General features: G+C 41.4%; 1 protein-coding gene across 1 annotated transcript in view; it reads left to right on the top strand.

Annotated features, from left to right (window-relative positions):
- The first annotated feature begins 8,684 nt into the window (after positions 1–8,684).
- CCDC15 (coiled-coil domain containing 15) overlaps positions 8,685–17,818 on the top strand; it is a 61,495-nt gene continuing 52,361 nt past the window's right edge. Inside the window, exons 1-4 of the mRNA XM_082845453.1 lie at positions 8,685–8,796; positions 9,158–9,346; positions 14,572–14,721; positions 15,263–15,454. Of these exons, the coding sequence (XP_082701579.1) occupies positions 9,167–9,346; positions 14,572–14,721; positions 15,263–15,454 (522 nt within the window). The 5' untranslated portion in view covers positions 8,685–8,796; positions 9,158–9,166. The remainder of the gene's footprint in view (positions 8,797–9,157; positions 9,347–14,571; positions 14,722–15,262; positions 15,455–17,818) is intronic.

Here is a 17,818-nt window from a genome sequence, read left to right as displayed (position 1 = left end):
CAGGCGCCCTGCATTGGGAGCACGGAGTCTTAACCACTGGACCACCAGGGAAGTCCCCCAATAAAGGGATTTATTATCTTATATAACCAGAGTCCTAAATAAGGGCATCTCTGTAACTTGTAAAAGTAAGTGGCTCAGCAATGTTATCAAGGATCCAGGTCCTTTCTGTCTTGCTATCTACCAGTCCCAGCTTCTTTTTTCATCGTACTTATCACCATTTGAGACAATATGACGTAGGGGTTAACACAGACTCTGAAGCCAAACTCCCTGAATTTGAAATCTGGCTACCACGTTACTAGGTGTTGAGTTAAACTACTCAATCTCTCAGTTTCCGTATCTGTAAAATGGGGATGATTATTATAGTATTACCTACCTCAGAGGGTTGACTTGAGGATTGAATGAGTTGCTGTGAGGATTAAATATGTAAAATGCTTAAGCAACCTAAATGCCCATAGACAGACAGCGGATAAAGAAGGTGTGGCACACACATACAATGGAACACCACTCAGCTGCAAAAAGGAACAAAATTGGGCCACCTGTAGAGACCCGGATGGACCCAGAGACTGCCATAGAGTGAAGCAACTCAGAGAAACAAACGTTGTATGTCAACGCATATATGTGGAATCTAGAAAAATGGCACAGATGAAATAGAGGCTTGCAAGGCAGAAATAGAGACACAGATGCAAGGCTTGCAAGGCAGAAGTAGAGACACAGACGTAGAGAACAAACGCATGGACGCCAAGGGGGGAAAGTGGTGGGGAGGGGCATTGAATTGGGAGATTGGGACCAACACATACACACCAATATGCATAAAATAGACAAGTAACAAGAACCTGCTGTCTAAAAAACCAAATAAATAAAAATCAAAAAAAACCTATAGGTTTAGCAGGGCCTTCTAAAAATAAATAAATATGTAAAATGTTTGAAACACCTACCCTAGTTCTAGTTCATTCCTCAGGCTCACCTGTATCCTGGAGACATTCCTGTATCCTTTTAATAAATTCTCCTTTCTCGTTTAAACCCTTCATTTCTGGGGTTCTCCACGGGGCTCCCTGCCATCAACAAATTGTCTTTTAGAATATGGTCTTATTTAATCTTCTAACAACTTTATGTGGTAAGAATTTTTTCCCGAGGGACATGAAGCTCAGAGAGGTTAAGTAACCTGCTCGAAGTCACACAGTTTATATGTCAGCATAGTGCAGATTCAGCTTGTGCTTCTTGGACTAGTGTTCACATATTACACTCCTGAAAGAGGTTGCCTCCACTCAGGCCCAGAAGTAAAAAGTGGGTGGAAAAAAGCAAGGCTCTGAGACAAGATATGAGACGAGGAAGGATAAAGGCGAGCAACAGGGACTTAAAAAAAAACAAACTAAAAACTTAGTCAACGAGAGAATGATTGGGTCCCCAGTGGTGAGTCTGGGGACACTAAGAAGATGAATTTATGATACATGGGATTCAACATAGGGAGAGACAAGGTTTTTTTTTTTTTTTTTAAATTTTATGTATTTTTGGGCTGCGTTGGGTCTTCGTTGTTGCACTTGGGCTTTCTTTAGTTGTGGTGAGCAGGGGCTACTCTTCATTTTGGTGCAGGGACTTCTCATTGCAGTGGCTTCTCTTGCTGCAGAGCACGGGCTCTAGTTGCGCAGGCTTCAGTAGTTGCAGCACGTGGGCTCAGTAGTTGTGGCGCACGGGTTTAGCTGCTCCAGCATGTGGGATCTTCCTGGACCAGGGATCAAATCTGTGTCCCCTGCATTGGCAGGCAGATTCTTAACCCCTGCACCACCAGGGAAGTCCTGAGACAAGGTTTCTTAAAAGAAGGCCCCAACTAAGATAGTAGGAAGGTGGCCTTGAAGACAGACCAAAATGTTCACCCCTTGTTGTAGTACTTTTAGGGTCCAGGTCTGTCTCGTTTACAGATCCTTACCAGAGTTAGCCCTCCAGGATTCTGCATCTGGTTTGCTGCCTGTCAAGCTAAAGAATGTGATTCGTCAAGATTTTTTTGGTTGTAAGTGACAGAAGTTCAACTTCAACTGTTTGAAGCCCAAAAGGAGGAATTTCTTGCACCATGTAACAAAATTTCGGAGGGAACCAGAATAATTGGGAATGAGATACTTAAAAGCCATGGCAGTTATCTCTCATCTCTCTTGCTTATGTCTTGGTGTCAGCTTCATTCTCATAAACCTTCTTACGCTTTTTGAGGGGGGCCGTCGTTGCCAGTCAGTCTAAGGTATCAGTGCTGCCCAATATAACTTCTGCATCTGTGCTGGTAAGCACAGTAGCTGTTAGCCACACGTGGCTACTGAGAACTCCAAATGTGGCTAGTAGGACTGAGGAACTGAATTATAAATTTTATCTAATTTTAATTAATTTGAAATTAAACAGCTACATGTAGCTAGTGGTTAACACATTGGACTGTGCGGCTTGTTATCCAGGGAGGAGGAGAATTTTGACGAAGCTAGTTAAAAAAACTTGGTGGAGGACTGTGGCTGGTGCGGAATAGGTCACAGACACAGCTCTGTATCAGTCACAATAGCCAGGAGGATAGAATACTATCCCAGGCGGGGCCATGTGCCCAACCACGTGCAGACAAATCAGTCTGCTAGGGGTGGAAGAGATGACTTCTGTGTTGCTTCTTAAAAAAAAAAAAATTTGCAAGCATTTATTGAAAACCTGTTCTATATTACACATTTCACATATATTACCTTCACTTTCACAAAAAAGTCCTGAAAGGTCAATTGTTCCACCCATATTGTAGATGAAGAAACAAAGATGCAGATTATGTGACTTGACCATAAACAGTAAATTGCAGAGTCAGAATATAAATCCAGGTTTGTTTCCAAAGTCTCTGTTCTCTGCACTATAATATGCTGTCTCTAGAGATTTGGGATATAGAAAATGAGACTATTAATAGTGGATAATTATAACAATCATAGAAGAACACACAAAATGAATGACTTGGTTTTCTCCAAATAGTTATCTTGAGTGCCTGCTACTTATTCTATAAAACATTTTTGAAATTCCTCTTTTGAAATTGCTTTTAGATCCTGCAACTTACTTTTTAAATTATCTTTAATGATTGCAATTTTGATATTTTAGAAGTACATTTTCTAAAACAGTAAAAATATGGTGAATAATATTGGTAACAATTTATTGATAGATAAAATCATTTTGGTCCTAACTAACTTGTGTTAAGGCAAAGTCTCTTATCTTCGTGAAGCTTCTTTGGCTTCAAAGAACAGATACCCCAGGGGAAGGTACCACCAGAGGAGAGGCACATCACAAGGATCGCGAATTGGAGAGCTCAAACGCTGAAGCAGCTCCTGGAACCAGTTTTTGTGGGTAGCTCAGAATCTTCTGCTTTTCTGCTTCATCCTCCTACATTTACCAATTGCCTCCCTCTACTTTGCTCATCTCAGGGCTCTCTCTGTTACAAACAATGTAAAACCTAATGCAAATTGGCATTCACGATAAACAACTTTCTTGGCTCACATATTTTGAAAGTCTAGAGGTGGGGTAACCTTGAGACTTAGCTTAATCCAGAGGCTCAAAAGTGTCAACAGGGAATAGCAAGGACTTTAAACTGTGGTTTGATGGAAAAAGAATAATGATAAGGATTGTCTATGTGTTTTTACACTGGGAAGTACGTGGCCTCAGAGCTGTTAGTGCCTTGGTCCCTGAGGCCTAACAACAGTCAGAGGGGGGTTGTAGGTGGGTTCTCCAGGAAGCAGACTCTAAGACTCAAGTTCAGGATGTTTATCAGGGAGTGCGCTGGAGATTGGCACCTGTGGAAGGGAGGAGGAGGAAGCAGGAAGAGGCACAGGAAGAGGCTGAGCTGTGATGTAGGTTGGACCACCTCAGCCAAGCCCACCGGGAGCTCTGAAGCTGAAATGATGGCTCATTGGCCTTGTTCCAAGTTAGGCAGAAACCGCCAGGCCTTTACATCCCCAGACCCACCGGTCTCAGGATGCGGCTGCTCCTCAGAGGGTGAGGCTGCTCTCTGAAGCTGAGGCTGTCCCTGAAGGAGTCGACAGCTCAAGGGACTACAACATTCTCAGAAGCTGGGCCAACAAGTCCCTCCTTGAAGGGGGATCTGGGAAGCGCATCTCTGTGTCCATCCAAGATGAGTATTTGGTAATGAGGAGGACAATGAAATTCTTGTTAATTTTTTTTTTATCACCCACCAACAGAAAGGGGAAAGACTTCTGCATCCATGACAAATTAGAGAATTTTTTGCAAAGATCAGTACAGCAGGTGCCACTGAGACAACCGGAACGATCTGCTATTAGTGCCACATACAATGAAATGCTGCTGCAGAAACTTATTGTGCACAGGCAAGCAGAAGAACCCTCATCAATTATTCCAGTTAGAAGGGTTATTCTGTGAGGTGGGTAAGGAGGAGGAGGAACAAAGAGAACTTTCAGGAAATATCCCAGAACATTGGCTGTTAGCCCTGGGGAATCCTGCTTACATTTGGGAAAGAGAGTGGAAGAGGGTACGACTCAGCTGCCTGAGGATCCCGATGTCCAGATCCCATGAGAGTGGGAATAGGCAGCTTTCCCACTTCCAGAGAGGTTCTCCTTAGGATGGGCCCTTAGGACGAACAGGTTACCAAGTTTTCTAATTTGTTACAGGTGGGGGGTGTCAGCCAGCCACAAATAGGACAGTGACGACCAAGCAGCACATTTCTGAGTTCTGTGTGGGGTGGACCACTGCCAGAGACCCAGTGACTCAGGGCTTTGTGCAGAGATGGCCAGGGATCCCCCAGCCACACACATCAGAGATTATTAGCCCGATGAAGAGTGCTCTGGAGTAGGGCCGCAAGACTGCTGCCAGCAATACCCATTCGAGTTTCTGAAGAAGATAGACAGTTCTAAGCAAACAGTTCCCTTGCTGAGAAACAAACTCTGGCCATACAGAAGATAAGCCTTGAGAAAACGTCAGAAAATGGGTGCAGGGCCCAAGATGTGATCTCTCTAGACATACGAGAGTATAGATTCATATGAAGCCACTGGCACAGCAGCTAGTGGGAGGCACAGACCTGAGGTAGAGGGTTAGAGACAGCAAGGAGCTACCTAATAACACTTCTTCTGAGTGTGTGTGTGTGTGTGTGTGTATGTATGGAGGTGTACAAATCAATCTCCCTCTGGCCCTCTCCAGTGGTATGTTCTTCTCCTCACCCTTCTGGGTGGATGTGGGATGGGTTTCCTTCTTGTTACTTGATTACTCAGTGCTATTTACAAACCATTTATTTTTTATTTTATTATTTATAAAAAGGGAGCTCCTTTTTTTCCCAGCTTCACCTTTTGCTTTGAATCTGATGTTAGACTACGTCACTCGCTACTTTCCAGGCTACACTCATCTACCACCCTCCAGGTCTTTTCCTGAAATTCCTTGAAGATTGTTGCTCCTGGCTCTCGCCAACACTCTTCTGGTCATGTATCTTGGTGATTTCAACAACCTCAGGAATAATCCATCTAGTGCTCTTGCCCTCATTTCTATGACCTCTTCTCCAGTAATCTTGTTCTCCTACTCCCTCCCTTGGTCATACCATAAACTTTGACAGTACCAATATCTGCAGTTTCAAGCATCCCACTCTTGGATCACCACCTCTTATTTTTTCAGTGCATTCCTTCTAGTATCCTGCTCTAACAAACCTTAGATCCCCACTGGAGCCTACAATCTCTTGATCCTACAAACTTTACAAGGTCTCTTACCCACTTGTTATCCTTTCCCATATTACCTATCTTAAATTCCATGGTCAGTCATTTAATCACTCCCTTGAGCTCAACATTAACTCTCTTGCCCCTTTCTTGTCTGAGAGTAATAGTTTGGTAAAACCTCAACCCTGGTTAAAAGTAAAATTTCTACCTATGGCTATGCCTGTAACCATGAAACTGAAGGAAAACACTCAACCATGCTGACTAGTCTCACTTTAAATTCATAATCATGAACCTCACATGGGTCCTTAAGGCTGTCTGGCAATTGTACATGTTTCTAGTTCATACTTCTACTCTCCTGGACGACTATTTTATACCTTCTTCAAACCTCCAACATCTCTTCCTCTATTTTATTAATTGATGAACTTGCTTTCTATTTGTATTAGTTATCTCTCTGTGTGTAACAAATTACCTCAGAATCTAGCATCTGAAAACAACAAATATTAACTCATACAGTTTGTGGCTGGGTCGTCTGTCTCAGGGTCTCTTATGAGATTGCAGTCAAGTTGTTGGCCAAGACTATATAGTCTCTGAAGACCTGACTGGGGCTGGAGGATCCACTTCCAAGATCATTCACCTGGCTGTTAGCAGGAGCCTTGAGTTCTTTGCCATGTGGGCCTTTTCACATGACTTCCCATGACATAAATGGCTTCCCCCAGAGGAAGTGATCTGAGTGAGAATGAGAGTGAGAGCAAGAGTAAGAGATGGAAAGAATGAGAGTGCACGCTGGAGGGAGGGAGGGAGAGAGAGAGAGAGAGAGCGCGCACACGATAGAGAAAGAGAGCGAGGACACAGTGTCTTCTATAACCTCATCTCTGAAGTGACATACCACCCCTTCTGCCATATTCTATCTGTCACACAGACCAACTCTGGTACAGTGTGAAAGGGGACTACACAGGGTGTGAATACCAGGAGGTGGGGATCATCAGAGGCCATCTTGTAGGCTGGCGACAATTCTGTTTTACAGAGAAAACAGAGGAATCAGAAAAGAACTTCCCACTGCCATATTACCCAATTACCAGTATATATTCTATTTTCACTGCTAGTGTTATAATGAACTCTCTCTCTCCTGCTATCTAAGGCCAATCCTTCCAATTGTTCACTAGATCCTGTTCCCTCTTGCCCACTTAAGGACATAGATACAAAAATTCTCCTCTCTCTCTCCTGCGTTGTCAGTTTTCTTTTGTTTACTGGACAATTCCCATCAACAAAACATATGTGCTGCAATATTAAAGAATCCTCCTATGATCCTATCTCTCCTTTCAGCTACGCATTTCTCTGTGTCCCTTTACAATAAAACTCATTGAAAGAATTGTCTAAAATGACTGTCTCCAGTTCTTCCTCACCCTCTCTTTTAAGTCTACCCCATCAGGATTCTGCTCTCAAACTACTCTAAAAATAGCACTCTTATAAAAGTCGTCTATGACCTCCATATTGTTAGATCCAATGGTAAATTCTCAGTCCTCATCCTATTTGACCTAACAGCAGAGTTTAACATAGGCGGTTGGTTCTCTTAAACAAAACACATTCTTCACTTGGCTTTCAAGGTATCACACCCTCCTGGTTTTCTTCCTTAGCTTACTGGCTGATACTTCCCAATCTCTTTGCATTTCCCTTTTCTTTCCAGCCTCTTTAATGTTGGAAAACCCCAGGGTCAGTTTCTCAGCCAGGCAGGCACCCACCCTGGAGTGATTGTACTTGCTGTTCCTTTTGCCTGGAACACTCTTTTGGAAAACTCTCCGGTGAAAATTAAAGTAGCTTGTTCCATTACCTCATGGAATTTTGCATTGGAGTCTTTGCTCAAAAGTACCTCAGTAAAGTGTTCTCTGGTCATCCTATCTAAAATTGCATCTCCCCTACCCCCCAACAGACTTTTTTTTTTTTTTTTGGTACGCGGGCCTCTCACCACCGCGGCCCCTCCCGTTGCGGCGCACAGACTCCCGACACGCAGGCTCAGCGGCCACGGCTCACGGGCCCGGCCGCTCCGAGGCACGTGGGATCCTCCCGGACCAGGGCACGAACCCGTGTCCCCCGCATCGGCAGGCGGACTCCCAACCACTGCGCCACCAGGGAAGCCCCCAACACACTTTTAATCCTCTTCCTCAGCTTTTACTCTACAATGCTTATCAGCACCAGACACATTCGTTTACTTATTGATGAGTCTATTTGGTTACTTCTCATTGTCAATTCCATGAACAAGGGATATATGTCTATTTTGTTCACTGCTATATATTTCCAGTGCCTAGAACAGTGGTGGTATATAAAAATCTCTCAATTATATATTACACGAACGAATGGGTATTCCACATGGATAATAGCGAAGTGTCCGAGAATTATAGCAAAGCTTGGAAGCAGACAGGGAGACCACTCACGAGGCTGCGATGTTTATATATAAGAACAGGTATGAAAGAGCTCCGTTAACGTAGCGAGGTGTACAAACATCAGTATGATTTACTGTTGGCTTAGTTCGTTCCTCAAGAAAGCCCTGCCAGGCCCGCCTTCTCCCATCCTTTTCCCGTGCTTCCCTCAATTGGTCCCCTGCCCTGCCCAATCAGCTCTTCGGCCCAACATACTTCTTTTCCTGAAGGATGTGGGATGGTCCCAGCGCCGGGACACTCGAGGCATGGCCAGTGTGAGACACTTCCGCCCGCCTGTTACCCAGCGCCCACGCGGACTCACCCGTGCCCCACCAGTTCCACGCGCGTTTATAGGTCCCGCCCACACAGCGAGACAAAGCGGAAGTGACGAACCTCTGGAGCGCGAAACCCCGCCCCTCACGCCTTTCCTGTCTCCGGGAGGTGACACAAGCCCGGAAGAGGCGGATACTAGGCCGCCGAGGGGCCGGCGGGGCGGGGCAGCCCCCTCCAAAGCGGCGGTTTACCGAAGGCGGTTCCTTTGGTGTCAGTGGTAGCTTGAATCCGTGGCGAACCGCGATCGATACTAGGCCGGTGCAGTCTCAGCAGGAGTGGGACCCTGAGGCTTGAGAAACAGGCTTTTCTTTGGTCCGGGACTCCCCGGCGTTCAGCGCTTCCCCCCTTAACCGGACACCGATTATTCGGACTCTTTGCCTCAGACCCAGGTTCCCACCCCGCACCCTCCCAGCCCCCTTGCCCTCCGGCTGCTACGCTCTTTCCTCCCTTTCCTGCATCGCTTTGCCGCCACTGGCACAATCTTCGTTGTCTCATTCAGATTCTTGTTTCTCCCCCTTCTTGTCCCTGTTCCTTTCCGAGAGCGATCTTTAAACATTTCCTTCCTTTATTTCTTACCCCTTCTTTTCCCTTTTTTCCTTTTTCCTTCCTTCTTCTCCAGTATCCTTGTCAGGCTACTGCCTCCTCCAAGGCTTCTCTCCTTTTCAGAAGCCTGTGGCATACGTGTGTTAGGGGGTTGAGCTTTTAAGGCGGTCGTTTGAAGATTTTAAGCTTTTCCTCTCTCCTAACCAGGAGTCATAGATGCCAGGAAGTATGGCCCCCATCAAGGAGCTTCGAAGTACCACAAAGTTGCCCCTGGCTTTAAACCCCCTGAAGAGCAAGGACGTGTTGGCAGTGCTGGCTGAGAGGAACCAGGCTATAGTACCCGTTGGGGCATGGGTGGAGCCTGCCCCGCCAGATAGTTCAGCAGTCCCGGCATCTGTGAGTGTCAGTTTGATGCAAGTATGGTGGGGTTCTTCCTCCATCTTTCTTTTTATTAGCCTTCTCAAATCCCTTGTGCTCAGATAAGATGAACAGTCTGGGGATGCCGTTTCTATTCTGTCATAAATAGATATGTTCTTGCATTAGGATTATAGAACAAATATGTATCTGCCGAAACTTGCTGCAGCTTTAGTCGGCATAATCAAATATTTATTACCTATATATATTTCAGTTTGCTTTGCAAACCCTTGATTGCGTTCTATGCACAAGACTTAGGCACTGTCTTCCAAACACTCTACAATGTAGTAGGGATGATGACCACAGTTAATGTAACATTGATTGCTTAAAGTTTATGGTAAATTTTGTAATGGAGATTCAGTAAGGTTCCGATGTAGTGGGAGAATAAAGGAGAAAGAGATTAATTCTGATTGGGATTCCGAGAAAGTTTAACTGTAAATTCCATGAGGACAGGGATCTTGATGTTTTGTTCATTCCTGTACTGGCATATGGCAAGTCTTCAGGATATAGTTGTTGAATGAGTAAATGAGGTAATATAGTTTGTGTTAATCCTTAAAGAATGGAAGTGCTGTAAGTACAGGTGAAAGGGAAGAGCATTTCAGATGAAGGGAAACTTTTGCAAATTGACATACGTACCTGTCAGACAACTCTCTTACGTAGCTATTAACGCAGGAGGACAATTTTGTAAGATTTTTTTTTTCCTTTTTGGTAAGAAGATTTTTGATTGTCTTTCACCAAACTGTGCTCCTTAGCTATTTGTTCATATATTATTGTGGTTCATTTATTATTATAAATACCACATTATATTTATAGTAAGTTGTTTACATATCTACTTTTCCTGATGGAGCATGTAGATATTTATGGAATGCAGAGAATGTGTGAAGATCTTCAGAATGTATAGATAAGGTGCTGAACATGAGTTGAAAAGTATGAGGTAGGTTCTCTTAGTGGTCCTTCATCTCAGAGAAGAAATGAGACATGTTTCAAGTAAATGTTAAATAGCAGTGCAATGGCATGCATTCATTCATTTTATTTATGTCTGTAAGGATGTATATACATAAGCATTCATTTATTACTATGCTATTTCCAGAAAGGATTTTGAGTCTGAGTAGTATATGATTAAGTGCTAAGACTATTATAGCACTTAATGAAGAAAGATATGGTTTTGAATTGATGTGACCCAGGAAAGTTTAATGAAGAATTTGGATAATCAGAAAGAAAGAGGATGATTCTCCAATTAAGGAGAATGGAGAGAGTAGGAAGTAAGCAAGATATATTTAGGATTTAAGGGTAGGTTCGATTGATTGCAGTGGAAGGCCTAGTAGGGGCATGGTGGTTGATAGGATTGTGGAAAATAGGAGTGGTAGGGAACCACAGGAAATTTTGGAGACGGGATTGACTTCATTCATTGTTTAATATTTACAGATTAATTTCATGACCAAATAGTGTTTTGATTAGATTAATTGCTTTAACATTTTTTTAAGTTCTATTTTTTAAAACTATTTATTTATTTATTTTACTTATTATTTTTGGCTGTGTTGGGTCTTCGTTGCCGCGTGTGGCTTTCTCTAGTTGTGGCGAGCAGGCTTCTCATTGCGGTGGCTTTTCTTGTTGTGGAGCACAGGCTTTAGGCACACGGGCTTCAGTAGTTGTGGCACGCGGGCTCAGTAGTTGTGGCTTGCGGGCTCTAGAGTGCAGGCTCAGTAGTTGTAGCGCACGGGCTTAATTGCCCCGTGGCATGTGGGATCTTCCCCGACCAGGGCTCGATCCCGTGTCCCCTGCATTTGCAGGCGGGTTCTTAAGCACTGAGCAACCAGGGAAGTCCTGCTTTAACATTTTTAAAGGTGAAGGAGCGATTGGCTCCTGAGGGACAAATTGGGTTGTAATGGTAACAATTTAGGCATGAAGTATAGCACCAAGATTTTAGTGGTAAGTAATGTAGAGGGAAAGCCTTGAAAAGGGGATTGAAATGGAAATGAAAAGGGATAAATGTAAGAAACATCCCAGAAGAATCAGTAAGATTTGGTACAAAGGTATTTTGGTATTTAAATTATTGACACCTGTTTTTAATTGCCCATATTATGATATCTTTATAATATCAATAGCATAAAAATATCTAAAAACGACCAAGATTTTCTGTGTTAAAAAGAATCATCACATATTCCCATATATCAACTCAAAATATTAAAGTCTTGGAGCATGTGTAAACATGTCTCCTTTCCTTCATTTAAAAAATTCTGATCATTACCAGTCAAAGGCAATTTGATCAAGCATCTAATAGAACTCTTTATCACTTTAGCATATACAGCCTGGGGAATTCACTCTTATTAACAGACGTAGGTCTTGTCAGCTCAGAACTTCTAAAGCTTGGTTACCCTAAGTTCATGTGTGTGCTAAAGGGAAATGCCTAATCATTTTTGTCCTTAAGTTTCAAGGAGCCATCAGAATTCCTATAAACGCCATAGTTTGAGACTGCCCCTTAATTAAATTATCATCCAAGGGTACTGCTTTCCTATCAGCATATATAGCTGTTGCATTGTTTTATAATTTATCTGATTATCTACTGTTGCGTAAGAAACCACTCTAAAACTTAATGGCATAAAGCAAACAATATTGTGTGTCAGGAATTTGCGCAGGACACAGTGGGGATGGCTTGTCTGCTCCACAGTGTCTGAGCCCTCAGTTGGGGTGACCCCAGTAGCTGATGATGTCTGGGACAACTTGACTGGATTCTGGCTGGTGGCTGGATTTCTTGGTTCTTCTTTATCTGGCATCTGCTGGGCTGTAATATCCTACATGGCTTTATTACTCATCTATCTGGCACTTGGGCTAGGCTGAGTAGAATGGCTGAGGGCTGGCTGGACATCTTCCTCTTTCCACATGGCCTCTCTGCTTGGCTGGTATGGGCTTCCCTAGGTGGAGGTTGCTTTATGACCTTGCCTGGGAAGTCATGGAGCCAACACTTGTGCCTCAGTCTGTTGAGTATACAGTCAGACTACATTCAGTATGGGAGATGACTACACAAGAGCATATATACTGGGAGGCTTGATTAATTGGGGGCAGAAGGGGAGATCATATTTGGAGACTAAGGACTATGTAATCTAACTATTAGTTCCACCATATATAAATTATCCGAATGTATTCTTTGACTGTCCTGAGAAACACTTCATTCTATATTGCCCCTTGGATAGTCTATAGGGTGCAAAAAGGCTATGAAGAATTGGTTGTACAATTGAAACAGTACAGTTGTCCCTCAGTATCTAGAGGGGATTGGTTCCAGGACCCCCCTCTTCCCCCACTTCCCCCACCTGCAGACACCAAAATTCACAGATGCTCAAGCAGTTGTATAAAATAGCATAGTATTTGCATATAACCTATGTACATCCTCCTGTATATTTTAAATCACCTCTAGATTACTTACAATACCTAATACAATGTAGATGCTATGTAAATAGTTGCCTGTGCTTGGCATATTTAAGTTTTGCTTTTTTGGAACTTTCTGGAAAATTTTCTTTTCATCCATGGTTGGTTGAATCTGAGGATGAGGAACCTGTGGATACAGAGGGCCGACTATTTATTTTTGTTTAACCCAGTATTTCTCAAGTTTATATGATTCTGGGAACCTCTTAACGTCCCATGGAACAAGTGTTTTCAGGTTCTGGTTGTCTTACACAATAGTGTTGCTAAGAAAAATATGTTTCTAAAATATGTTTCTATGGTACAATCTTATCTTTGGTTTACTCCTGAGATCCACAATTTGGAACCAGTCATGCACTTCAATAAGACGTTTGATAATCTCAAGGTGCAAGTAAAAGAGGGCAGACAGAGACAATGGGAATAAAAGAAAGGCAGAATGGCTTAAATTTGTCTGGGTCTTGACTTAACTTGAGTCACTTGTTCAGGCTTTACTACATATATATCTACTTTGGAATTCTTTTACTTAATTATTCATTGATATCTGTCTTGTACACTCTACTCCTATGGTACATACTCTTGTAGAATAGTTTATGGGATAGATTTCTTGGGAATTTTAATTGGAACTTCAATTCATTTGATTTTGAGAATTTAATGACTGTCTGTGAAATAATTTGGGGCACCCCTCAGAATTAGAATTTGGAATCACTGCATTAGGAGAAGGGATAGATAGGAGGTATGATGATTTTAATTAATATGAAGATTCCTTATGGAAGAGAGACATAGTCAAGAGAAAAGCAGTACAGTACAGGGCATAAGTGTTGGAGTCAGAGAAACTTCTAGCTCTGCTACTTGCCAGCTATAGGATCTTGGGCTACTTCTACAGATTAATCCTTCTGAGCCCCATTTCCTCATTTTTAACATAAGAGGTAAGAATACCTAGTATTGGAGGTAGTTTTGAGGATTCATTGATACAAGGTAGTTAAAGTGTTTATCTCATAATAGATCTTTAATAATGGTAACTGCTGTTATTATAATCAGTTTGTTATTCAAAGCACTTAGAGGAGGCAAACAATGATCAAGGACTCAAATGTGATAGAATGTTCCAGATTGTTTAGAATGTTTTGGAATTAATCAATTATATAAATATTGAGTACCTTTGTATTCAAGGCTCTGTGTTGTATACCATAGGGGAAACAAAGGAGAATTAAATACATTTCCGGCCCTCAAAGAATTCGTAATCTAACGGAGGAGTTAAGAAGTATTGTACTCAACGTTAATAAGAGTGAGAGGTACTAGATGGGTATTGCATGGTCTTGACTGAGTAGGCCTTTTCTAGACGGAGGTGGCAAGAAGGGCATGCTAGGTTACAAATGAAGCCTAATTCTCATTTTATAATAAGACATAGTGGGTGAGTGACGAGCAATCTGGTGTATCTGGACTATTTTACTCATTTTAGAAAATGTAACATAATGTAGGTTTGCATTGGTTCATTAAGAATTAATGAAGATACTTTTAGTTCTCAGTACAATGAAAAATTAAGATTTGATTTGAGTGCTCACAGATTCCAATTTTTAGTTTGTGATTTGGTTTAAGTTCTTGGTACTCACTAGCTACGTCTAGATTATCAGCTCTGAACTCCTGTGATTTCTTTACTGTACGGGGAATTTTGGGTTGTAGAACTGAATTATTTTTTCAGGGCTGTATTCTGACTGCTTTGTGTTTACAACAGAGTCCTAATGGGCAAAACGAATGGGACATGTAAGTTTATTTTCTGTCTTTCATCTTTAAAGACTTCAGCATATATGATTGAAGAAGAGCTAAGGGAACAGCTAAGAAAGAAACAAGAAGCTCTGAAGCGTTTTCAGAGACAAGTCAAATGCCGAGTAAATCAGCAAATTAGGCTGAGAAAAAAGCAACAACTTCAGAGGTCTTATGAAGCCGTAAGTTCAAAAGTGAGCCTGAGTAAAGACTGAATGGGAAGTGTGTTTGTAATGAGAAATGCCATCAGGCAATGACAGAATCACTTTCTTTTGGTTCCAGGCTTCGCATAATCTGATTTACTAGTGAGGGCAGTAGATTGTATATAGAGACACTGTTGTTTCTGTTTCCTGTGTTGTTCTGATTCCCTCTTTTGCTTTCACCAAATAGTTATAAACAATGTCAGAGTTTGGGGTTGGGGTTTGAATTCTGGCTTTGCTGCCTACTAGCTTTGTGACCTTGGGCTAATTACTTAAATTCTCTCGACTATAGTTTCTTTATGTGTGAAATGGGGATATGATACTTGTTTCCCAGTGTTGTTTTGAGAATTAGATAATGTAAAATATTAGCACGTAGTAGGTGCCTGGTAAATGTTAGTTTCTTTGCCCGCTAAAGTTTTCCCCTCCTTTCCCCCAACCCCGGTTTTAAAGCTTTTGGGCTGCTGGTAGACATTATTTGATTGCACTTGACTGGGGGAAGCTCACTCTTTCTTCCTTTGTGTAGGCAGAAAAAGAAGGCTCTATAGCCATGCACTCTTCAGATCCAGCAAACTTAACTCTTAAAAGAACGAGTGTTTTTCCAAACCATTTGAATGCTGCTATTGGAAGTGCTAGGTTACCTCCTTCCCGGAAGCTTGAGGATGGAATAGAAGATAGAGAGAATCAGAATGAACTATTCCAACAACAAGCCCAGGCTGTAAGTACATATTCATTTTATGTTATGTCTGTTTTTTTTTAGGCTATGATGTAGAGATTAGGAGGTGTCACATTCAACTTTGCTTTTTATCACCTCCTCTTTTTTTTATCTTTGTAAAGTGGGGAATAGTGGGATGATGTTTATTTTTATATATATTTTAAATTTATATTTATTGGTCAGACACTTAAGAATCATTTAAAGAAAGGTGCCAAAGTGTTAGAGTTCAAAACTTATTAGAAAGAGCTTTAGGTCAAAGAATGTAGATTTTTCAATTATACTGAAATTGTGTTATGGGTAAGTTACTCTCAGTTTGTGGCATATGGACAAAAGATTATTTTTGTTTCTTTTTTCTGTCCCTCAATCTGATTATCACCATAAATTGATCTATAAGTCAAGTAATAATATAGTAAACTCTAAATTAACATATTCAGAATTTTTTAATGTAACTTTTTAGTGACTCACTTTATAGAACGAATATTTAAAAATTAACCACCATGAGTAGATTTATCCACTCAAATCACTTGATGCCATCTAATTAGTACCCGCCTCCACCCTGCATAATGTACCCAGGCTTCTGTCCAGTTGATCATATTCTTCAACTCTTCTGTGGGAATAATCCTTCATCTTATCATTTTAAAATGTAATCCTAGGGTTAGTGAGAGGAGAACAAAAACGTGGAAAATTATGATTATGTGAAAATAAAAGTTGTGTGATTGCTGACATACTTCGTCATAAGTATGAAGCAAATCTGATTATGCTGTTAGTATAAATAGGGAAAGCTTTATAATCACATGTTATGTTGAAATACTTATTAAAAAGATTTTTCTCTCTGCCCAAACTATGACTTTTTCTTGTCATTATTTGGTATGTAGTGATCATTTTTATAATCATTTTTGTTTTTAAGATTATGAACAGTTTACTGAGCAAATATTTATTGAGCCAGGCACTGCAGAAATTGCAAAGGATAGAACATTGACTGAGACAGAATAACAGTCCTTGCTTTCATGCTACTGGTAGCTATAAATTCCATTGTAGTGAGGACTTTACTTCATTTGTATGATACATGAATAGGACACATCAGTCCACAGATATTTGAATATACTGTGTTTGTTAACCATTGTAGGGATACTAATGTGTGAAATAGGACCTTTCATGGGTTTATATTTCCAAGTAGAGAAACAAAGTTGGTAGACCCCCAATCTATTAGATAATAATATGGAGATATTTGCTGCATTGTTGATAAATTTGTGCAGTGGAAATTCAAAATTTTTTTAATTCCAAGGAAATAGTTTGGGAAGAATTCCTGGAAGAGGTGGAATTGAGCTATGTATTTTGAATTGGTAAACTGAATTTAATTGGTAAATTCAAAAGAACTTTGAGATAGGAGGAATAGTAAGAAGTCTAGAATATGTAATGAGCTTAGTATTGGGTTGGCCAGAAAGTTCGTTCAGGTTTTTCTGTAACAGCTTACAAAAACCCAAACAAACTTTCTGGCCAACCCAATATATTTGCTAATAAGTGATGGAACCTTTCTAATTGATAGTGTACAGGGTAAAGCAACAGAAAATGAGGTTAGACGGGTAGGAAAAAATCATGTTATGAAAAGCCTTAAATGTTCCCCAAATCTAAAACGTTTTTATACTGTTTTTTTCTTTTCTTTTTCTTTTTTGGCTGTGCCTTGTGGCATGTGGGATCTTAGTTCCCCAACCAGGGATCGAACCTGTGCCCCCAGCCGTACAAGCGCGGAGTCCTAACCACTGGACAGCCAGGGAATTCCCAACCCTGTTTTTTTCTTAAAAGAAGATGCACTACTGAGGAATGTTCAGTGACTTAAACTACTTTAAGCCTGTAAACTTTTGCCCATTCAACACCATGACAATAGATGCTCAGATTTTTTTAATCTTACTGTTTTTGTTGCAGTTTCTATCCACTAGATGTCGCCAAGAACTAGACAATGAGGCAGAGTTCAAGCACTAACTCCTTTGGGACAGTTTCAGGCAAACTGAGAGTTGGTCATCCTGTCTCTACATGTGTTCTCTCTTCTTTACTTGTTTTTCTACTATTAACTGGTATTTTCATCATCACAGCTCTAAAACTTTGGCATACCTGAGGCTCCTTTAGCCTCTTTTCTCCAGCTTAGGATCTTTTAGGTCCAGCTCCTGTCTCTGACTTTTTCTCTGAACACTTCCTTGTTCATTATGTAAGGTAAGGAATCTTTATTGGCCCATCCTGCCTTTTTGCATTAGGTCTAGGTTACTGGCCAGCCTCTAGCTTGGAACGCCTACTTAAAGGTATATTGATGTACTACATTGGGGTTCATAGGCTATGCTAAGGGCCTCATGTGAGTTTTTATGTGTATGGTAT

Source organism: Leucopleurus acutus (genome assembly GCF_964270905.1).
Source record: "Leucopleurus acutus genome assembly, chromosome: 8".
NCBI lineage: Eukaryota > Metazoa > Chordata > Mammalia > Artiodactyla > Delphinidae > Leucopleurus > Leucopleurus acutus.
This window is presented reverse-complemented; position numbering and strand designations above follow the sequence as displayed.